This window comes from Athalia rosae, chromosome 2 (assembly GCF_917208135.1).
Source record: "Athalia rosae chromosome 2, iyAthRosa1.1, whole genome shotgun sequence".
Classification (NCBI taxonomy): domain Eukaryota; kingdom Metazoa; phylum Arthropoda; class Insecta; order Hymenoptera; family Athaliidae; genus Athalia; species Athalia rosae.
The window spans coordinates 12,722,831-12,748,367 of NC_064027.1; the positions used below are offsets into that span (position 1 = coordinate 12,722,831).

Genomic DNA, 25,537 nt, shown 5'->3' on the forward strand with positions numbered 1-25,537 from the left:
GTAGCTCGTGGAGAAAATGGGGGAAAAAGTATTTTCTAGGCAAGTTCTGAACAAGTGTCAACCCTGGCTTATCTATCAAAGGAGAGTACGAAGAGTCTTGTTCATCTCTGTGAAAATTGTGTTTCAGCTTTACCTGAGGGAAGACTCGCGCTCACATCCGAGAGGGAACGCTACGATCCGGGGGATATTTTGAGAGCAAATTGCACCTCACCACCTTCGAAACCACCTACTCAGCTTTCGTTCACACTCAACAACGTTCCGGTGCGTTCTCCTTGTATTTTATATTATTTCGTTTTAGTTTATTTTCATTTTTCATAATTCAATTTTACCTTTATCGAGACCCACGTACACCAAGTGTGGGAGTAACAATTATTTAGCGAAGTCCTTGATATGTGTGTGGCTCGGTGTAAGTACAGAAGGATTTCGAAATGTTTCGAGAAATGCCTTTTACACTTATTTTTGATCGTCGAAACACCGCCCGACTGACTTTTTTCAAGGCTCTTTGGGAACATCAAAAGTCCGCGGGTCGTTTTGTACGAGCTAAAAGAATTCACGTGTACTTGTACAATTGTACACCATGGCATTCATTCCGTTCCCTCTTTTCTTTGATCCGAACGTGGCCACCGCGTGTGTGAATTGGCGTCTGAAATTAAACTTAGAACTCGGATTCTATCATTTCATTGTTTCGATTTTCTCCGTTACCACAAAGTACACGATCCCCTCATTTCCTACTCGATCCCTTACTAAATCTAAGTAGTTAGAGCTTGAAAATGGACGTGTAGTAATATCGCGTGCAGCTAGTGCGATGAACTCCTGTAAGTACCGTGTTGGAACTTCTTTGTTTCTCGTTTGCATCGTTTGCCTCGAAGACGATGGAAACGAGTAGGATACGTTAATCACGAGAACTGACGATGTGCGACTTGAATTACGTTATTTGTCATCTGAGTTGACCGAAATTGACGAAATGAAGCAAATCAAATCAAGACGATCCATTCCTCTGTCGAATATGGTTAAACAGTTTTTGCTCCTCCGTTGATTTTCAACATCTTCAAAGCCGGAATTTCAACGAATACTGCCGGAGCTTCCAGCGCTACACCGCATTTATGGCGCGTATATGAATGGATGCACAAAGAGAGTACATAAAATGGAATAAGTTTATGAAATTTAATTTTCTCCCTGTACAGCCAACCAACCACCACGTTTTGGTACGAATTTGATTGCGTTGCGGTTCAGCTGGCCCATTCAAATACGGTTTCCTGTTCTCTAGACCCAGTTTAAAACGATCAAAACTCACCCCTCCAGGCAACGTACTTTGACCATTTCGTTTATACCGGTGCCGGATTAATTAACACTGCATTTCGAGGATATTACGAATCGAGCCATTTCCCATCTGCCGTTATCAAACGGAACTGCGAATTGATAACGTCGCGGCAGAACTTTGCTTCAGCGACAAGATCCTAAATCCTCGTTGAATTCGAATAACTTCGCAATTTCAATTCACGCCCGGTATTCCGTATCAAACTACGCCGCGTGTGTACCTACGTCGACTATCCAGGTATCGCGAATACACGCTACCTACATGACATCTGTACCCTCATAGAAGTCTCTAGACAACGCTTCCGAGGAGCAAGTATTACTCGCCTCGCAAGTTAATCACGCGTCAGAAAACGCACTTGCATCTCGGAGCAAAAGCACATCAGCCGGCGAATCAAACCCGCGTGAATTTTCATCTCGTCTTAATTCACCGTACGAGTTGAGGAGACGTGGGATTTGCCAATCTGTGACGAAAATTCTCCGTTGTCACTGTAGCGATATGCACCCTCATCGCACCCGAGGTAAATCGCTCAGACATTTTACATTTTAATACCAAGACATTGCAAACAAGGGGCGCAAAGGCTGGAAAATTCAAGGTAACGCGAACCACGAATTCCTTTTCTTCTCGCACGACTCCTGTCCATGAAAGGATCCGTTTGTTTAGTGTCGGTCAATATTTGTGTTGAGTCCAAAGCCGATCGGAAGAACGTAGTCTCCGTTTTAAAGACGAGACAATCAGTTTCGCAAAGTGCAAAACGACGATGCGACGTATGTGATTATTCTTGTGACTCCGTAACCAAAATAATTCGTTCGCCAATTTTCGTTTCATCGTGGAACCAATGAACCGAATACGATAAAGCGAGTGCTGAGGATTTTCAACGCTTATCGCTTGGATGGAGTAAACGTACGACTCCGACGTCGTCTCTTCCTTCGTCTGTAGATTGAATAATGGCAATTATTTCCGTACGTAATATGATGGCTACAAGTTGGAATCGGATAACTTTTCCGCTCTAAAAAGTGCATCTCTCGAGTAAAACTCGCCAATTAATGTAGGGAGCCCGACGTACAAATCGGGTTTGAATGCAAATCACTGTGAAGCATTAAGGTATGTTAATTACACGATGTCTGATACAAGAGACGCGGTTACAGCGATAATTTTTGACATCATGTCGGCGCGCCGACACTCGACTGCTGCAATTTTCGAAAAAAGTGATATAATCCGAGGTGTGAGGTGCGGGGTAACACGTCATTGTTACAGCATTGGAATTTCGCTCATCCCGGCAAAAGCCTGCGAAACCACGGGGTAAATATTCATATCTCTAACGAGGTGCGGACATTGAAGATTTCATCCGAGTGTCCATTAAGATTAAAATACAGAAAAGATGGAATTAATCTGACTCATAGAATCGTAGCAGCTCTCTATTCAACGGAAGAGATTTCCCCCCCCGCTTTAAACGTCGATGAGTGAATATAATGAGAGCGGAATCATAATTTTTCAAATCTTGAAAAAGAATTGGGTCGGGTTGAACTGTAGCCTCCGTGGGAGATGCATTTCTTGGTTTTTTTTTTTTTTTTTTTGCCGATTGCTGAAAGTAAAGTTCGCAAGAAAACTAGATAGAAGCATTGAATAAGTAGCAAGGTCTTATGATATTTATTTGAGATGGTTGCGCCGCGCTTCTAATTCGCTGAACTGCGGTCTTTACTGAAGAGGTCTCTCGCAACTTATAAGTTGGCTAGAGTCAGTCGTTGGTGGAACGAGTCAGAAATTACAAGTGACAATGACGTAAGCGGGACTTACCTCGTGTTTGATACCTGGATTACTCTCTCGCGTTGAACCGGAAATCAACGGAAAGCTACACAACTGTATACCTATATATACCGCATACGTATAACCAGCTAGAGCTGTACGAGGTGAACTTTACTTTACGCATAAAATTAGCATCTAGGTAAGGAAGAGGCGAGGATGATAATCGACTGACTTTATAATTCGAAAGGGGCAGACGTCCCGACGACGTTAGCTCGAAAGACGAAAGGCATGAATGCCTTGCGGCAGCGCACCGCAATTAGCGTAGTTCAAATATACCCCTCGCGCCAGCAAATGTCGCAAATTTCGATTCTTACCTCCCTCTCACCGTTTCCCCCTACCTTTGTTAGTTCAAGTCTCCAGTTTGGATACACCGACGAACCGAGAATACCCAATTATGAGGTATTTTTCGATCGTTTCGCGGCCGACGGCGTAACCGCCACATTCTCTGCTTTTCACTTCTCTCTTTTATTTCGCCCACAAATTGTTCGATCCACGGAAACGTACGTACGCGCGAAATGCCAGCGGCCGGAGAATCTTCGACTTCCCTGTATACGTAGGAATGCGCGCCAAGAAAAGTATACAACCCGCGGGCACTCCGGACTTTGTAAAGACATCTAATACGAGACACAGCTGAATCCTACGTCGAACGAACAACTTTTTGTTGTTTGCTGAGAAAAAACAACGTACATAGGGGAAGACGGGTAAAAAACGGGGTACTTAAGGAAATCATGAGAAAGAAATATTCGATCCCGCATGATGTTTGAAGTTCTTTTCGATCATTGGGAAAAAATTTCACGAAATTTTTGGGGTTTCCCATTTCGCCCCGCTACCCCACATTGCCTCGCGTGTTTCCCTATGCAAACAATAGAGTTGGGCTTTTTCTTGTTTCTATGACACGGCAAACACTCAGCGCGTAAAATAAAAGAAAAAAAAAAGAAAAAACACCCAGCCACTTTTATATGCGAAATTTGTATCTCTTGTAAATGAATATTGTCTGAAAAAAAAAATCTAAATGGCATGCCACCGTCGCCGTTGCCACACCCAGTCGACGCGACGGAGAGCGAATTAAAGGGCACAGAGTTGGCTGCAGTGTATTTTATTATCTTTTTTTTGTCTTCGCTTTCGCGTGTACGTTTATAGGAATATACGTTGTTGGTTTTCACAACTTCTAATGCATATACTCTTTATCAGATTGAACGCGGAACTGCCGACAAAATTTCCGTAAGCTTTGGTATTAATGTATGCGTTACAAAGTGAACATTTTGTGATTTTCTTTACCGACTTTGATTTGATTAACCTGGATTCGAATAGTCAAACTTATCGGCGATATCAAGATACGTAATATAATGCTCTTGATCAACTCGCGTCTCCGCGATAAAGTTGGTTTACTTTATTGCGAAGTTACAAGTTTCGAATCTAAATTGGTTTCTACTTGTAATATGAATTGGCGGTCGTATTACGTTTCAAGACTCGCACGAGAGGAAACGCGCCCCCGCCAAGTAGTGGGAAAATAAACATTTCCGCTCTACGAGGGCTTTCTCTTCTTCTGCGTCTTCGACCTCTTCGTGATTTTCGTACTTCTCGTGACACCTACCCATACGGATACACACACCCGAAAACAACCAACCATCTACCGAGTATATTCCTGGCGACCTTGTCGCACCTTCTCCTCATCGTTTCACCGCGTCTTCGTCTCTCTGTAACATTGTCACGAGGCTTCACATCTTTATTTCATTAGGAGTGCGCGCGTGTTTTTTTTTTTCGCTGTATTCTTTTCCTTTATATTCTTGAACTATTTTCCGTGCGTACCGAATGTCGTTTGATGTTGGCATAACCCAAGAAGCAGCGGAAGAACCGTCGGCATATTTTTTTTTTTTTCTTTATAGGATGAAAGTGGCTGTGGGATAAAAAAGAAGAGATGGAAGTGGATAGGAATGTAAGGGAGTCCAGGGAAAGAGAAAGGTATAGAGAAGAGCCTATAGTGTATTACCTGCCTTGAACACCCTCGTTTGTTTTTCGTGTTCTACGCATTTTCTTCTATTTGTGCTTCCCCGGTGTGTACGACATTGGTCTCGCGGGAGGCCATTGCGTTTCTGTAAAGCCTCGCCAGTCCGTGCAAAGCTGTACAAGGGATTCGTAAATTCGAATATATCAACCCACCACCGAAGGATGCCGAGCAAACAAGTGACGGCTCTTCCATTTAGATCCACCCAACGGATATACAAGCGGATAAACTCTACTGTTCGTCATTCTTGCGGGATTGACCCCACCGCCTCGCGCGTTCACGTCGTACAAATATACCGGGCCGATAATCGAACAGCTTTTCCACCCTTAGCACGACCGCGACTTGGTCTTAACTTACCCTTATTGTTAGACGCATATTGTCGGTGACCTATATCCCAGTTTTCAATTTGTTCGGGGAATATTGTACACGACTCCGCTATTGTCTTTGCAGTAGATAACGTTTTCTATGTCGTAACGTTTCGAAATGATCCGCCGATGAACCTGCACTAGACGGATAATGACACCGACAGAGTGGAAAGTTCTCATCCAGTCGGTATAAAACCGGGAATTCGAACGGCCTTTTAAAAGCTCTGGATAACTGTCGATTTCCGACGGCGTGATAAGAGGATTTCCACTAAATTTATAGACGATTCGTGTTCCAACGTTCTTCCGCACGGATTTCACGTAATTCTTCGTGTTTTCAACGCTTCGGAAATTTCAAGTGTACAGTTCGATCACGTGATTGTGTTTTCGTTCTTTTTCCTTTTTCGAAATAATTTTCGTCATTATATAACAGCTGAAAACTTGCGACACGTATGGTAAACGCGTCATCGCTCTCGCGTAGATGATTCTGTAAAACGAACAATGCAATTTTCATCAGAAACTTTCTTCCCTATCTGGAGATATTCAAATGGAAGATTTGAAATGAGCTACCCTGTATATATGTGTACATATTGTATACATAACATCCCTTACAGCTTCGGCGCGGTGAAAAATATGCAAACGAATTCACAGTTACGGACGTATTTGAAGTGCAAATTGACCTTTCCACAGTTTTTGCGTTGTACATGATTTCCTGGAAACCGTTCTACCGATATCTAATTATGAGATTAAGCAACAAATTTTTTATTCATTCCAATATTATTTCAGCTCCTTCCGTAGGCGACCTTTGGGCTACAAACCTAGGGAATAATATCCGATTTTTTTCAACTTTTCCCCTTTTCCGAATACGATTAAATTTCAAGAATTCATTGGACTCTGTATTTACAACTGTACATAATCGTAACTATGAAATTATGCCATACGAACGAAATCAATAGTGGTAAAATGTATCCGGATCATATATTCGGTCGCTCTTCATTTTCATTATCAAATCTTTTATTTAATTCAAGCCAGAACCAACAGTACTGTGGAATATAAATTGAGAAGTAAAGGGAAAAAAATTTACTCAACTACTAAATTGCCTCGGTGGAAGCACCCCTGCGCGTCTCTAATGGCATGTTCCACCCCTGTGCAAAGAAACGGCAAACGACAGTCTTTCACCCTTTTATGAGCATATACATATATATATACGTCTGGTGATTCGCGAGACTTGAACTTTTGCTTTTGGTCAGAAACGACCCGAGTCCCGCCGAAATAACATTCTCAAATTATCTCCTTGTATCAATTTGTCTTCCAACTCGACTATTTACATGGTGTCGGAGTTACAAGATTCAAGAATACGTAGTCGAAAGACGAGTGCCATTTACACTCCTCGGTAAATATTTGCACGGTTCGATTCACCGGATAAAAAAACAAACAACGGCCGCCGTGAAGTTAATTAAAAAATACGTAGCCTGATATCGCGGGGGTACCTACTACCAAATCAGGTGTATCCAGTTCAATTTGCGACGTACACAATGCAAAGTAAGTTGGCGATCCACCACTCCGGCTCTCGTCGAAGTTCCCACCGCGTTACTAAGTTGGCAATACTCTTGGTACCAATTATTCCATCCCTATTAGACGGTGCCGAGAACTTAACTTTGTACGCGTCGTTGTTGGTAATAGAAGTGTGAATAGAAACAACTATATTCACCACAATTACTTCGGACAACGAACAGAGAATAACGAACATCAACCTTAGTTACTCAGACGGGTGCGGTATGTTGCTCGATATACTATACGTGAAACTTCGCCAAGTTACTTCACGGTTGAACAATAAATAAGCTATGCATATACGCGTATACCCACACCCACTGGCGAAGCTTAGTTACGTGAAAAACGACGTATCGGGGGACAAGTTCGGAGCACTGCAGAATGCGACTTTGACGTTCACTGCAGTTCGATTTCCGATTTCGAGTCGCACGACAGGGAATGTTTCGTTCGAAAATAAAAACGAAATTTTAACGTCCTGATCGAGGCCCCGACGAACGAAGACGTAGATAAATAAAATTGTTGCCGGGTAAACTGAAGAATCGTTTTTCGGCCGCGGGAAAAATCCGTCTAAAAGTTTTCCCGTGTAAATCTCACTAACTTTGTTGGGGAAATAAAATTTCCCAACGATTAAGCATGGACGCTCGTTTCGTCACGGCAACGGTTGTTTCGTCGAATATTACGTCGGTGAATTCATCAAAGATTCCATTCGTCAAAAAAATAGTCACAACGAGGTGATTTTATCAATGAAAGAAAATTTTTCATCTATAATTCTAAAGTTCCGAAGGAAAAGTATTTTTCGGCATGCTGAATGATTTTCCAAAGAAAATTATGAAGAAAAATTTCTTCATTCACTTCACTTCGATTCGTTTTTGAAAATGAAAAATTATCTGCACGTAACTATCACGTTGGATGAACGAAAATTTGGACGAATCAGTTTTCTACATCGCGAGATAAATGACCGTGTAATTCATCAAAATTTTGCTTCTTTCAAAACAGATTCGTCGGACTCGCAAAAAAAAAACAAAACAAAAAAAAATCTCAACGATAAAGTTTTGTCGATGAAACGGTACTTCGGTTGTTCCGACAAAACATTTCTGATCTGAGCGATGTACTCGGAATTTTTTCGCGGTATAACGACCGACATCTCGTCAGACGTGAAGAATAAACTTTTTGTTCATAGAATGCGCTGCAGTGGCTTTTTATCCGTCGGTCAGATATATCATTCCGACTTTTGTCTCACAGTACGATGGTATCTGTATATAGGTGTACAGAAACATGGAACCGGACATCACAATCAGCTATGCGACTGAAATTGAGCGCATATACTCATTCAAATTTTTATGCTTCTAACCGCGCGATGAAGAGCGCGTGTTCGGGCGAATGTTAAAATTGAAAAAGAGAAAAGTAAGGAATCGATCGCAGGAAGTAGTTCGAGCCAGCAACGAGCAAGATTTTTTTTTCAAGAGGTTTTTTGTAAAGACCTTTGAAGACAAGATAATGATCCAGGTAATGCACACGCATCAAGACTGAAGGGGAAATGATATACGCGTACGTTCATGTAATATAGAAGGTGGTCTATTCAAACACTAACAATAAGATCAAATATTTCGCGAACTGTACAAGATATGGTTTACGCATGAGAGTTTCGAAACAAAGTCGTAAGGTCTTGAGCGGGCCAAATGATGGCCAAATCATTCTAATTTCTAAAAAACCTACCGATTTGAAAAAAATTTAAACAAACCACGATTCAATTTTCTCATACAAAACTTTTAGCTGGTCAGATTATTCTTTCCGAAATCATTATCTTCGGCTGTACAAAACGAATTGTTGAAAATAATTTACAAACTCTCAATCGCCTGTGAGTTGAGAAAAAAGTTTTCATAGATTTTTGTATTTCCATATCGCATGCAAGATGTGAATTGAGAGGAAAAAAGGGGCAACTGTAGTTGGGATTTTCAAAAGTGTGCGCGCGTTTTGGTTTTTTTTAAAAAAAAAGAAAGGCGGGATCGGGCCAGCGGTTATCCTGGTTAACGAAAAACAATTTTTATCCTAAATTTTCCTCGTATCTACCTCGGTACGCAAAATATTTGAATGAAACGATGAACATAATGGGCCACCCTATACGATACGAACACGACCACTCGCTTTTCTCGCTTATATTATAGAGCGGTGCAGTACGTACAGTGCAGCGCCGCAGCAGCGGTTGTTGGATTCGCCATAGAAATCTAAAAAGAAAATATGAATGGTAGATTTACCTCCTCGCAACCCGGAGGCAGTCGCGGTGAAAACACAATGATGAAAAATATATACTCTATATTATACATATCATTCAACTGACAGCGTTATACCGCACTGCAGGCTGCTGCAACGGTCGTTTTCGTGGTGTAAGTCGTGATGTTAATGTGCGTAAATAGGTATGGGTGTCTACGAGGCGAATGCGGTGTTTTCAAGTGGCACGAACAGGGGCAAATAAAATAGAAAAATGAATCGAGGGAATAAGCAGAAGGAGGAAAGGCAAAAAGAAATGGAAACGATAAAAAAAAATGGATGAATGAAAATGAAAAAAAAAAAAGAAAAAAATACTCCGTCAAATTCTGATTGTTGCCACAATGCCGCATTGTCAGATGAATCGTAATTGCACGAGCGTCTGTTTATAACAGGGTCTTTGTGCCCGATATGACTTATACAGTTAAAAGAGGGTGTAAACGGCGTACCGCCACACTACATACTTGGTGCAAATGAAACTGCTAGATCAAATTCTCAGAGATCAAAGCGAAGGGGACGCCAGCCGGCTCGAACGTAGAGAAATGCCTTTTAATTCTTGGTTTCAATTAACGACTTCCCCGATCCACGCATATTGTCAGAAATCTACCGGAAACTGTTTCGGGGAAACAAAAAAGAAAATTACTTGGCCTGTTGGACAAGTTGTACTCGAACCTAGCCCAACCCGAGACGACCAAAGTTAACCCCGAGCGTCACAACACCTTATCAAAATGACGAATTTTCTATCTTACTTTCTGAATTTATTAGGAACCGAGAGAATCAATCGAGAATTTATTGAAATCCGACAACAATTGGAACGTCATCGAAATATTTACAAGATTCGAAGCGTTCGTGTATTGCAAATATGTAGAAGTGAAATGGTTTTTTTTTCTTTTTAAAGAGATGACGTAAAATGATGAGAAGAAAGTCTTGTGTTAGCGTTGTAACGCCGATGGTGCGTGTACCTGATAGGTGAAATTTGTGCGAAAAAATAATCTTGAAAATCATATATATAGGTATATCCAGGTAACCATAAACCGGGTTGATAACCGAGACAAAAAAGGCTACAAAAAAGTGATAGCGCGAAGGGCGTCGGGTACAAGAGTGAGTAGTTTGCTCGTTCAGCCTCGCCCTTTGCGGGATTTTTCCACTTTGTAACGTTGATAGTCTTCGCGTGCCACTAACGACTCTAAAGATGATTAATAGCGTTTCATGCGGACCGATTGAATTTCCCGCAATTTCGTACCACCCCCCTATACCACCTCCGTATATACTCCGAACCACTTAATTCCCGTCGAGAAGTGAGATGCCGATTTGTAATTTTTCGATCGAATATGCTCCGCTGGAAGGCCATATTTTAGGATTCGGAGTACACGCTACGAACAACGCGAATATTAATCTTCATCAGGCCCACGACGCCGGCGCGATCAATTGTTACGCGACCCCGAAAGTGGTAAAACAATGCTTATTGATAACTAACGGAGAGAAGCACCGAATTTATAGACAGCGAGTGCACCTGATTGCGAGACGATCAGATCTCTCCGAGGCTCCACTCCACTTGACTCGACGTCGTGAGATCAACGCACGCAGTTTTCGGTATCAGCTGGCGACCCCCTCCACTTTATTTCCTTTCCTTTATTCTTTTTCAGCGCCCATCTCATTCCATACCTTTTTATCCACCCACGCCCTCCATTTTCTATACATTCGACTCCACCTGCTTAAACCGTGGAAATGTATCCGCTGCCAACCACCTTTCTCTGCCTTAGCCACACCACCTCAGAAATCACCGACACAGCACCCCGCGCTGCTATCTCGATCGGAATAAATCTTCTGTAATTCGACCTTAACTGTAACTGATGCGCCTTCTTCGAGTGTGCTTTATTATAAACGAAAGTACAGTCAATCCCTCATTGTTATATTCGGGGTAATAGGTTTCCGTAGTGTCTTACGTATAACGTACAGGGTGGCCCAGAAACATTCGGACTAATATTAATAGAACCTGAAACCTTCGAATGATCCTGGCACATATTCGGTTTCAACGAAAAGAGGAGAACGTAGCTTCCATTTTGATTAATTCTTGCACCTTTGATATTTATCAAGGGCAGCTCGAACGAAAAAATTCTCAGAATTTTCTTATCGAAACGAAGCGAATGTTCGGAAGTAGGTTTCTCGCACGCTTCGGGTAACCAATAAATTATGGAAACTCGAGAGGAAAAGAAGAAAAAAACAAATTATCTTGCAACCACTGGATAATTACCGGCCAACCGAGCCGGAGAAATTCGAAAACTTACCCGGTAATTTGACGGATTTTCAGCTGACAGTCTCTTTGAATTTTTCAGAACAGCCGCATAGCTTCATTCATCTAGTTTTCAACGGAACCTTTTTTTCCCAAGTTCTTTCCCGAAGTCTTTCTCTGACATTCGCGCTCTGTGTCGATAATACTTTTTTGCAACGGGCTGGGCATAGTTCAGCATTACCTTTAGTCAGATCATTCTCTTTGATCTTATGCCCCCCGATTCGTGGGCTATGTCAAGTAATCGTTGCTCTTCCGTTAGAATTACTCGGCACCAACTCACAAGTCATAATTTGCCCACCTTTAGAAATGCTCATAAATAATAAAGAAGAAAATCTGCTGATATTCACGCTTCTATCTGAATCTCGGCAAAGATGAGAATGGGATTTTAATGACAAGACAGCGTCTTTTTGTCCCATACCTAACGCGGGTGCTCGTAGACGGAGAATAAAAAAGAAAGAATTTCTCGCGTTCCAATCCGACTTTACAACGTATAGCGTCAAACACAACTATTCTATTTCACGGGAAACACCGAGAAAGGGAGGACGGATTCCTTGTAAAAAATAAAAACAGACGACCTTTCTGCAGAAAATTTGCTCCAACTATAACAAAAGATGTCACGTTCGAGAAATTTTTAAAAGGACCCGCATTAAACCGCGGACTCAAAAAGAACGGACGATACAGGCTTTATATCTATATGTAAGACGCGATTGAAACACGAACGCCGAGTCGAGTATTACCTGCCGAGCCTCGCCTCGCCCGAAATAAAAAAAATAAAATTCAAGTAAATCGAAAACAGAAATACACGTATACCTCTGTAGGAAAAGCCGGAAGGATTACATCCTTAATTTATAAAATATTAAGAAATTTTGTCAAGAAAAGTTGCAACACTTTCATCAACTCAACGTTTCATCATTTAATTTTTGAAAACGGTATGAAAATTTGAGAAACAACGCGAACGAAAGTTGAGCCGGTAAAATAACGAAGAGATATTCTTGCGCTAATTTAACCCCGGCACCCGATCGCAATGGCGACAGACCACCACATTTATGCCCGTTTGAGTCACACGTTCGAAATGCATCGGAAGATCTCGACGAAACTTGGAAATCAGCCGGGGAAGGGGGGAGGAGATTCATCTTTTGATCTGAGAGCGTCGTTTTACGATTTATTTATCCCTCGTTTTATAATCAAGCCGGCAAACATGCGCCACGATAATTCGTGAGAGGTTATTTAATACTGGAAATCTCGATAGGGCACGGTTTTTGAAGTACATAGAATATAAAACCGAAGTTACGAGCTGTTCCGCAGAGACTCGGGTAACTACGAAACGTAGAAAAGTGGACATATTCTCTTCACCCTAGAGAATAGTCCACTCCCCGGCCGTGGTCTACGTACTAGGAATGCCAGACGTATGGGCATCCGCAAACACCACGGCGAGGTTTACAGCCATTTTAATATACGTACACATAAATGCATTTCATATATGTACAACACATTCGCATACGTGCAAATGTGTTCGTGCACATAACACACGTATCGTAGAGATGCTCACGCGGTGCACTCCGGGTGTATTATATTTCAGAGGATTTGTGCAATCCCGCGCACTGTTGCCGAGAAATATTACCATATAGTTAAAAGAGAAAAGGACGTAACGCTAAATAATTTTACCGTAAACTGCGGAGCGGAGTGCAGTGGACAAAACCGCGGGCATGAAGCGTAGTGATATATAATACATATATACCTAGGTATATATACGTAAGACGCGGGGACATAAAACGCGCAGACCACCGCGTTGTGAAACTAAAAATGTCGCGTGCGGAATATATTACGTATGATTGAATTCACCGTAAAACTATAGACTGAGGATTTCAGGAGCACTTCTGACGTTTGCATATACCGTGGCGGAGGCTCCGCATCTGCGGTAAAATCCATCTAACGTGTTCGCCTTCGTATAAAACGAATGTCAATAACAGGAAAAATCGTCCACGCAACGTTTTTGCGTTATACACACGGATATTTACCCTTCCTCATATCGCGGTATAAAATAAACACTCATGCAGCTGCGCGAGTGGTTGTTACGGGGGTGATACAGCTCTTGTTTTATGATCCCGTACGTACGATGTGTAGAGAAAATGTTTCTGATAAATATTCTATTCGCATATATATTTAAATATATTATAACGGCATTGCACACTATACGGCTTCGTACATAAGGGATGCAATTTCTTCATCCGCACATAGGAATATGATATCACGAACCGTATAGGTACATAATATATGTTACGTAATTCTTCCCCCTTCGTTTTCATTCAATTCATCCATTTTTACAGATTACCTTAATTTTGTTGAATTCTCCTCTACTCGACATCCTCGAATACCATCGAATCGCATCGATAACGATATAGAAATAAGTTGACGATATTGACAAGCAATCGAACATCGATTTTCTGATTAACCATTTCTTCGTAAGGTTTCGAGACGCCCAATTAGCATTAATACCAATTTTAATCAACGCGTTTCATTCGTTAATGTAATGAAATCGTTGAAACGAACGGTACTGACTTTGAAAATTTAAACGTTTCGCGATTTTGTTACAATTAAATTTTCAATTTAAAAAGTGTCACGAGCAGCACTTTTATCGGTAGCTATATAGCTCGCGTTTATTTCCTTTTTTTTTTTCTGTGCGGTGAACTGAATTTTTAAATGGGGTGTTTCAAGTCGATTCGACCACTTTTTAGCCATCGCCACGTTCTCCTCTCTCTCTCTCCGACATTTTTTTTTTTCAGGACGCAACACCTAGAAAACAGTGGTATCCTTTTTTTTTGCCAGTCTTTTCAAAATTTCAAACTGACAAAAAAATTCAAAAAATTCAATGTGCACGTTTGATTATTTGATCTGCAGATTGTTTCAATAATTTCCAAAGATATAGACAGAAAGAAAAGATAATAATTTCGAAAAAGAAAAATATCAAAATAACCAAAATCAGCAAGTGATCGTAAAGACCCGTATGTCATTCTGCATGAGTGTAAGAGCAGGTAAATTCAATAAGATTATAAATTGCATGTGTAGTATGTTACATAGACATTATATATAAATACATAATATATAAGAATTTCATCCACGTATATATACGTATGTATATGAAATACATGGGTACGCCGGCAGCCCGATATTGGCAGGTAAAATATCGGATCAGTAGCCCCTAAAATTATTCAAATTGTTGCGCCATGTGGCCTCGCTGGTTCGCAAGGTGTTTCGGAAACGTTGAATTTCGGTGCATAACATTTCATTTTCTCCGATCCCACTTAAACATTATACCTCGCACATTTTGGAGCCACACACATTCGACCGGTTGTCCCTGTATATATATAATACATATGTACATCTCTCATACATAGGTTTATGTGATTCCGCTTTCCGATTCTCACGCGCATATTATTCGCGGCTTTTCGGTATTTGAATATCATTTTGAGAGCTGAGCTGGGACTCGGTTTTTCTTTTTCTTCTCTCTTTCCAATATACAATTTTGAAAAAAAAATGGGTAAATTACGAATGGTTTTACGGGTCGTTAACGGGCCGCGTCCAGCGGTACAAAAAGCGCAATATACTCGTCGTTTTCCGATTCAATAACTATACGCACGGGAAAAAAGCGAGGATGGAATATATGGATGAAAATTCGGAATTCTCAAACGTTGCGCGAATATCATATACGTATATCTACGGGTGGTAATTGTTGACCAGACGTAGTAGAGACGGCAAACCCTCGCTGCGCGTTCTTTTTTCTTCAAGAATCCTCTTATCAGAAATTACTTTCACCTTTCAACCCTCTAGAAACATTACCATACTTTTAAGAAATTATTTTATGGGGTGCCTTGTACAACAGCTGTTACCCATTTTTGATATATATGCATATTACCTACGTATACGTAGATAGTTCCTTCTACACCCCGACAACATTTGCTATTTATAGCGTGTTAACTTGTTCAAAGATCATTATATTCGGGGTGAAAAATTGCACCGGTCGATTTTATTTATTCGCTATGCAATAATTGAACGCCGCGAACGGACCCGCCGAACCGATGTAAAACGTGTTGATTACATCGTTAAATTAAATCCAACGATTGAAAATTGGTATATCGGTGGCGGAAACCTATTTTCGAACAATTATTTGAATGACCAACGTTTAATCAGAATATTTCAATCGTTCGTCGCAACACGTACCCCCTTCAATGAAAGTTCATTTTGTCCGTCTAAATTTCCAAATTTCATGTAATTATGCGTGATCGAGTTATTTAAATTTATTCAGATTTTCTATAATCAACGCGAGAATTAACCTACTAAATTACACCGTGTCAGACTACGGTATTCATTATTTTAGCCGTGAAATTGAAACAAAAAAGGGAGAGAAAAAAATATTTGAAAACAAAGCGAGTTGTTCAACGTGATATTCGGTACTGCGAACATTATTAAATTTACTCGTGAAGCCTTTTTTCATTATTTATCCAGAATTACGCAACGCGGCTTCACTCGAATCGGTCGCGGACACTCGACATTAAGTGTCCCGACGTCGCGCGCCTCGGCCATTCGCGCGTCCCCTCGTGATGGACGATCATATATCCATGTAATTAATATGCGAGTTACTCCTCGCAGGATATGATTACTAATTATAGGTTAATCGGTTGCCCTCAGATCGGCCACGTGAATACCAAACAACACAGGGTAGAATCGAACGAGGGTCAGCAGCACAACGCCGTGAGCTCGGGACTTCAGTGGAGCGAAATCAACCTGGTACTTAAATTGCTTCCTACTCATTATGTCAACGGTCAATTGAACCTGCGCTGCTTGGCTGAGATTCCTGCCGTATATTCGTCAACGGCCGAAGTGCAGCTCGGCCCAGGGCTACGAGAACCCGTCCCAGAGAGAGGTAAACGTAATATAGCGATCCGTTATAACGAGCACATTACTTGCGATTCGACGATTCCGTTTTCATTTCGAATTACGTAAACCCATCTAATTATATTTATAATCATTTCCCCGGCGAATATCTTATTATTTTCTTCCGAAAAATCGAGGCGACAACTCGTGATTGCGTCATGAAAATAAAATTAGCACAAAATTTATTTTCAATCATTCAAATCGGTAGGTAACGTTTCTTTCCTCTTTCCTATATTATGACCCTGAGGTTCAATTAAAAATTGAACATTTTCCGTACAATCGTACCAATCGCTATGCGATCATATATCCAATATCCGCCGAACTGTATCAGGTATTATCGTATACGTTAAACATCTTGTATACGCGCGACAAATATATATGTATCTGCATGTTATATGTCACATGTATATGATGATCATTAATACATATACATATTGATGAGCATTTTCTGTAACGAGGATAGACGGATGAGAGGAAACTCTTGATGAAAATGATGAACGAGTGAAAAAATTCCTTTGAGTAGCCAAAGGTACACCGAACATATATGGGAACTTAATCGATGTAACGCTACACGGTGCAACTGCGCGCCGCGTCTCATTAAAATAAATTTGGTGAAAAAAAAATTTTGTTGAAAAAAAAAAGGTGATATTATCACCCTCGAATATATATATATACATATACTGCAGCAATTTGTACGTTCGTTCAAGTTGGAATGGTAAATCCTGTGGATCTAAAAGCCCAGGGAGTCCAGAGAGTTCGTCCGAACGGTTAAGTGTTTTGTTTGACTGAATTTTGAGTTAGTTTCCGCGGGGGTGGCGGCGTAGAAGGGGGCGGGGGGGGAAGAGTTTGCAGCGGCAATGCGACGCGACGCGATGGTCCTTGAAGAGAGTTCTCCCTACTGCGCTGTAAAGTTTTCCAGCTATATACGCCGAGTGATAATCCAGGTTACTAAAGAGGGTGACGTTGAAAAGGGGTCGTTCCCATCAACGAAATCCTCACCATCGCGCACGCACTCCAATTTAACGCGCGCCTTTCCTAGCGGATCGCGCGCTGTTTTCATATATCGGCCCGATAACCTTTTCAGAATTTTCTACAGACTTGCAAACTAAAAATAAAAGTGAAATATAAAAAAAAAAAAAAAAAAAAAAACTGGAGATGAAATAAGACTTGATCGAGGCAAAAATTGCTCCCTGCCTTACATATGTACACCAGTGTACGTACATATGTATACCATATACACCATCCGTAACGCTGAAAATTTCTCCAACAATTTCATGAATATAATTATGTACGAATATTTTAATATTATACAAGGAGAGTATAATTAAGTTAATACCCGAGACATGTTTCAAGTCATGTGCACGTTCACAAGATCATCAAGTTGTACTTACAAAGGATCTAAAGTACCCACTTGCAAGGTGGATGTGATACAAGGATGCCCGTACAATTCAACTTTGCGACTCGCCACTTTTTATACGTGTATAGAATTGTCGAATAGATATCGATAGGATTGATCGAAGCAGAAACGAAACATCGACTGTAACACCCTTCGCTTCGTTCACACCAAAATTGCGAGACTGTGAAACGCACGAAACGGCGGGGCGTCCCTCCACATCGATCTCGTTTTAATCCTTTAACGGCGTGTGCTTGTCCGGCTGGGAAGTTCGGTGCTCTAAGACCGTAGGGTCAAAACCACCGTCGAATTAATAGTCGGGTTTAAGAAAACGGGGGACAATCTTGGCGACGCGATACTTTGAGAGCGCACCTTTTGTCTTTCGGATAATACAGAAGCGCAGAGGACGGAGTTCATTTCATTTGCAACATCGCTGTACAGTTGTAATATAAGGTAGACGTACGGGTATATCTGTACGTAAAATTTAACAGGACTCCGTTTACCCGGTGAATAATTTAATTTATTTACGGCGCATACAGAATTTTAATCCTTTCGTACTGCAACGAGTATCTTTGAAAATACATCCCATCACAGTATATTTTCATAGACGGATTTATTTTCACAAAGGATTATTCTAGTAGCTGCTTGGACAAGACCCCGCTTCAGGTTCTTCTTTACCATTTTTCATTCTATTCTCTTTTTTACTTTTTTCAACTTTACACTCCTATCGCTGTCAGGAATAATATAATATATTTCAATTTTCATGAAAATCCATTTCCGCTATCGATCAAGTTTTCGGGAAACCCACACCGTTTTTCATCGTCGAACAATCATCCGCAAGTTACGAAACGTCGACAACATTTCTGAAACTTGCTCCCTGAAATTTACTCACCTAATATTCCAATTTTAGTGGTTGATCCTCATGTACGCGACATTCAGAAACTCAGTTTAAACTATTTTGATCAGTAACATCAAAGAGATGATAATCAAAAAAATGAAGCAAAGTTCATAGCACCAGCATCGAATTTTTGTTCCAACGCATGAGTTATCTAAATTCAATCTCCATAATTGAATGTTTGTTTCGTAGGCAGTCAGAGGTGCGAAATAGCAAGAGCCCCAGAGCCCTGTTAGTTATTACCAAGTTTTTACAATCATGAAATTCCAATCACATTTGATGCGACGTGCACTTAGTCAAAAATTCAATCACTGATACAGAAAATTGGAATGGAATTGAATATTTCCAAAATTATTTCGTTCGTGCTCTAATAAAGTATTACTTTTTCGTTATAGTTGCAAAGAATCGAAGTGGGGAGGAAACGAAACAAAAAAAAAAAAAAAAATGATTGAGATCCGAACACTCGAGTGTGTAGAAATGACGAAGTGTTCTTTTCCTCCTCAGAGGGACGATCGATCGAAATTATGGCAAACTTCGTCAGGTGACGGAATACACGAGTAGCCATCGGATCTTTTTTTCCCTTTCGATCCCAATAAAGTAATTACAACTTGCACATTAACCTCCGAGTTTCAGTTAGTCCTGTCCAGGTCGTTTATAAAAGTCCTCCGAGTCCTTCGGAACCTTGTCCACAATTCTGTCGTCTATCTCGTCAATTAAATAATAAAACAACCGGGACTGAGGTATTCCGTTACCCCGTTGCTAATGTAATTGGACATCTTTCAATGAATACCAACTACAAATATTCCTCAACTCCTTCTGCGAGTAAATTACCAGTAATCCATAACGAAATTGATTCTATAAACGTGTATACACAGGTATGCGTTATTTTGTATAATACTCATCAGAAAGTTGGAACGATTCTCTGAGGAATCACTCATTTTTTCAAACCCCCACTCCCTTATTCAACTTCCTTAAAGTTTCAAGTCTTCTGAATGGCTTGAGCCAGTACGCTTACTTAAAACCGCAGGAACAGTCGAAGTGACTTCGAGAAAACGGAGCACCCCGCATCGCGCTATATCAGATCGCGTAGTCCAAAAAGCTGCTCGTAATTTGATACGTTCTTTTTAATCAAGATTGGTTTACCTTCTCTGCAAAACAAGTTTCAGGAAAACAAGTCAAAGTCTCGCTGAAAGTTAATGTTTTGAAATTCGAGATGTGTCGAGATTATTCAAAAGAGTGTATCCGTAAATGAAAAGAAAAAACGTCAACACAGTGATTAGCTGAATATTGATGAGCGACACACGATTTTTTTTTTTTTTTTTTTTCTGATGATTTCAAATGTTCCGATAGAATATTCGGTGAGTATATTTTTTCAAGAACCGCATCGTCTTGAGATTTTGCCAAAACTATTTACATTACTTACAAACGATAAACTCATCGGTGAGGTTTTCGCGATTTATAAATTTTGAAATTCTCGCAAGTCGATTTTTATTATTTGGAAATTTCAAGTCTTACCGGCAATCGCTTGCAGTGAAACAAAATAATAGAAAATCTATGTGAATTTCTTAAACCCAATGAATACAAAAGCAGCGAAGATCGAACGAATCCTCGTTTTTGTTCAGCCTGAAACTTGGCATCAACCGATGTCACAACGGCGTGGAAGATAATTCCCCTGTATAGCGTGTACATCATTTCACCGTATCGTTGTTGTTACGTGTTCGCAGATGTCTCTGTCACATTGCTGGATATTACCTATTTAGCGACGCATTAGCGCATTTCCGTATAGAGCCCACGACTATTATTGCATTTAGCGGAATATCTGCGACAGCACCACCCCTATACCGAGAGTCACGATGCAGTGTAGTGTAAGCCGTAGAGAGGCCCATGTGTAATATACATTAGCCTTTGCCAAGATTTGCGAGGTATCGGCCTTCGAACCCAAGAACACATTGTCATACCTGAATTTATGGAGTAAATTGGTTTGCCATAGTATACTACGGTGTGTGTAGTCGTGTTGTAAGCATATGTGATAATAACGGCGTGGTAATAACGGAGGGCTAATAAATCATTGTTATTTATTGATATGTTTCAGTTACTTCGGAAAACGGTTGTCCCGGATTAACGATGACGTCGTTACCAGCATCTTTGATTTGCCTCGGTCTCGTGCAACTGCTACTGAGATAGTCGTTGTAGATATAAATCATCTCTCTAATCCTGATCGAAGGTAATGATAACGCCGTTGAAGCGTCGTTGGTACGAAAAACAATGTACTAGTCAGAGAAAATTGTTGAATGATACGAAATTTATGTGGTTTTTTATATTGGTTTATATTTAAAAGCGGTTACAAGAGATTGGTGAGATTCGAATATTAGGGATTTGAAATTTTTGTATGTTCGATTTGTTATTATTGTTAAACGATGTTGAATCTCCGATTGAGACACGGATGAAACGTGGCATGATGTTTGAGAGAAAACAAGGTACTTCGAGACGTGGGTGCAGCAAAGGTCGGATGATGATAAGATTTCACGATCTTAAAACGGGTCACGAAAAGTCAAAGGGAAACGGAAATTTTTCAGGTTGGTCTAATCAACGACTCCATTTTAAATATTACTCAACAATTTCACGCTGCGAAATATCTTAAAGGAAGAAAACCCGAGGGCCCCGCGCTCCTTTATACGGAATATTTCCAAGGCTAAAAACCAGGAATTTCTCTACGCCCAGAATATCACGAACGTCGGCCGTTTAATTAATGCTTTTAATTAGCGTCAACGACATTTCTTCCGATCAACAACACGAAGCCGTAACCATCGCCAAGTTTTTCAAGTATACTTGATCAATCGCCTCGAGTTCAGGTACACGCACAGCTGCTATATATGAATATTTGTATCGTGTATTTCTACATGTATCGCATCAATGATCCGTACTAAACGAAAATCGGTTAGATATTCTCATCATATATAATATCTAATAATTGAAAGTGACAAAAATTACAAGCGTACCGCTCAACGAAATGTTGCTCGGCGCTGTAAACGCGATACGCCTGGAAACAGGCTTTGCAAAGTTGGCTAAACGTGTGCGGGGTGTAACGTATCCATATCTCTCGTAAGTATTTTACTCGTATAACAAAACAGGTAAACAACAACTATTGTTATATGGAGTTAGTAAGCTAACTTGTATAAGTACATATTATAACACGTGCAGAGTCGTTTGAGTAAACTCGAGAGTTACGTTACCACCGCGTTTCGCCATCGCGTGGACATTGGGCCATTTTAGAACTCGGGAAGACTGAAATGAGAGTAGGATGAATACCGTCTGTTTCAATTATTTTTATTCAGAACCGTGAGTTTTTTCTCTTTTTTTTTTTTCAATGATCCGTTGAATTATAATCAGAAACGCAATTCGTACAGTTTTCACGAAACGATGCTTTCGATTCACACGTACGAAACATTTGAAAAACGATAAATTGTCTCGCCAAACATTGGTAGATAATTTCAATTCACCCGAAAATTAAGAAAAAAAACTTCTACACTCGTCTACGAAAAAACTGTACAAATCGCATCTTCCAACTGCTTGAAGAAACGTCTTCGTGCAACGGCCCTTTATGAATTCCATCGGCTTAGGCGTAACGCAGACATTGCGCGACGAGATCGACTTAAGAATGCTTATTACATAAAAATCAAATAGGTATATGTTTTAAGCAAGAAGCGTAGCTCGGCTTTGTACGTGGGGTCGTGACTTCCGTCCGGAATTGCGCATTCTTATATACATATACATCGACAGCGTTCTCTTCTTTATTTCTATTTCTTCTGTCGTCTGGATTATCATTATTATCATTGTCATCATCATGGCCATCCTGAGAAAAGTAACTGTCATCTTACGATATCCACCCCTTGTGAATAATAAGTCCGCTCTCGAAATACCTTCGCTCGATAAAGATCGAAGGGTAATTTTGCTCGTAGTTATAAGTAACGTAATTACGAATAAATAAATATATATATATATATATAATAATGATACAGGGCATCGATATATACATATATATACATGGGCTGACGTAGGGCGACGAGGCTTAAGACGTTGCTTTCGCAGCCGCGTATATAAAAACCAGATATAGTATAGGTATATGTATGTATACCGATAACGAAAAATTTTTATTAACAAACAGAGGAGAAAAAAGAAAAGGAAGAAAGAAAAGAAATAATAATAATAATAATGTTAAACAAACCGAAAAATAACGAATAAAACCACACACGAAGGATAAAATTATAACTGTACACTCAGTGCAATTTATATACATGACATATAATATAGTTTTCATTCGTAACAACGGTATAAAAAAAATTATAAATAAATAATCTATACATATGTAAGTTAAGTGTATATCTGTACGATGATATATGTGTGTAAATTAAAAATAGTGTATACGTTACACGTATATATATATATAGAAATTTGAAGAGATTAAGAAACTAAAAAAAACGAAAAAGGAAACGAAGAAAAAAAATTAAGGCCCTCTTGCTCACATGGTTAAATAATAATTGAAAGGAGTTCTACCACGATTATCGAACGTAGTTTGTAGTAGCTGTACGTTATCTATAATAAAAATAGGTTATCGATATGCATGCATGCTTCCCCCTGTTGATATTATATTATATTTTATTAAAATTCAATATTTAAGTTAAGCGAATCCCATAAACGGGCAGCTATTACATTCATGTATATTATACAAATTCTACGTACATATAGGTTATTAAAACCGGGATAATACGAGACCATGCACGCGGGCCAACGATGCAAGATGCACGCATCGTACCTACGTGTATTCAAAAGGTCAAAATTTTAGATCGAGCGAAGTATAGAGGAAATAAAGAAGGAAAGAGAAAATCTCCAGAGTCACCACCTCGGGGTTACTATTTCAATCGCTTGCGTCATCATCGTAGCCATATTTTTCGCACAGTTCGCGAATAAGGGAATATAGAAGATGGAGAAAAAAATCTGGAGGGGGTTGAGGGGCACGTGGCTCGTGATTAACGATTGGACGAACGAACTGAAATGATTCGGTGGAATAATAAGTAAGGCGATGGAGAGGAAAGGGAAAGAATTTCATTGTATAACAATTGGGTCAACGATATACCATCGGGATAGCATAATGGGAACGTTGAATGAATAGGTGTAGAGTAGAGTTTTATTTTGCGACGTCATTCGTCATGGGATAATACTTGAAGGATTCTGTTGATCCAGGATTAAGTGCCGCACTACCTACTCGCATAGTCCCGGCGGCCACCATAGCTGTACTACACCGTCTACTCGCTTTGCCAGATATTCGTTAATGGGTAAAATTATTCAGCAAATTTTCCTACGCTGCTTATACATGCTGTACCGGTAGCCCGCAGTAGCGCCGCTCTGAGTTCTGACCTTTTGATATTCTACGACAGCTTGCAGAAATTTCTCTGCCAATTCTCTCTGCACTTGTAATATTTTTATTCCCCGGACGAGATGTAAAGGGTTTATATTGCACCCTGTGTGTCCACGGGTCGGGGCGAAAAGGAAAGGCCAATTTTTAGCTTTCTCAAGATCGCGAAAATTACAGAAGAATGGAGCTCTCGTTTCGCGCTCTATTTATCATTACGCGCGCTCGAAATAGAGATTTTTCGTAGGAAATCACAGTGCGTCGAAACATTTCACGCGGCAAAGCTTTTCATTCCCTCGGTTATAAAATTGACTTTTTCCTTCGCTCACTCTGTACATACACGCATCCCCTATTTGACCGCGGCTCCACTACGGCGCGGTTAATAATTGACAAAGTTTTACCTCTACGCGAGAATTCGTTCTCGCAGGGTAGATAAACGAATCTCATCTCTGCTTTTTTTCCTTTATCAGCACAAGTATACATTAACTAGGTACATAAACGCGAAAAAATTGAATTATTTTATACGAAGCATTATAAGAAGAGAAAAAAAAATAATTTTTTGTGTACAAAGTAAATCATTTGAATGTAACGCTGATGTTAATTAAAGTCCGTACGTTCGAATAATACGAATGAATATACCATACCTAACCTTTGTCTAGTTTATATCTATATATTCATAGGTATATGCGTACGAGTGGTGCTGAAAACCGACATGGCAAATGAGGAGATATTTTCGACGATGAAGTGGATACGTATGTTATACTACACTTGTACGTATATCCTACGTGTATGTATATATATATATATATATATATATATATATATATATATATCTATACATATATATTTGTAAAATGTGTAGAAAAGCTTAATCCAAGATTACGGTGTACGAATAGTAGTGAGTGCATTGCGAGATACGAGGAGTATAAACTTGAATCTGTCCGGAGCAAACACGCCATCAACGAAACAATGGAAAGACGCGAACCAAGGACCTATATATACACGAGATACTTGTGCAGTAAATCCCACCTACTCCACTCCATTCCATTCCACTCCACTCCATGCCGGTCACGCGGGCTCAACGGATTGCATGAACTACGGGTACAATTACCCTTCCACCGTAACACAATGACGGAAACAAGTCCAAATAACACAACCACATCCGCGTGCGGTATGTGCAATGTACGTACATACATGTATCCCTTGCAGAAATAGTTGTATTTCTCCACCCATAGGTAACCCCGTATCGTATAGAGTGATCAAGTGTGGTCCTATATGTAAATGTGTATAGGTACGTAATACTAACCAGA

General features: G+C 40.1%; 1 protein-coding gene across 6 annotated transcripts in view; it reads left to right on the forward strand.

Moving 5' to 3' along the window:
- The window catches only part of LOC105684870, a 120,220-nt gene extending 95,367 nt beyond the window's left edge, over positions 1 to 24,853 (forward strand). For 5 of the 6 annotated variants that reach the window (XM_048650947.1, XM_048650950.1, XM_012398561.3 and 2 more), the window contains exons 4-6: positions 128 to 261; positions 16,284 to 16,518; positions 20,910 to 24,853. In XM_048650947.1, coding sequence (XP_048506904.1) covers positions 128 to 261; positions 16,284 to 16,518; positions 20,910 to 21,001 — 461 coding nt within the window. In that variant the 3' untranslated portion in view covers positions 21,002 to 24,853. The remainder of the gene's footprint in view (positions 1 to 127; positions 262 to 16,283; positions 16,519 to 20,909) is intronic. The other variant, XR_007277163.1, reaches the window with a different exon arrangement.
- The last annotated feature ends 684 nt before the right edge of the window (positions 24,854 to 25,537 follow it).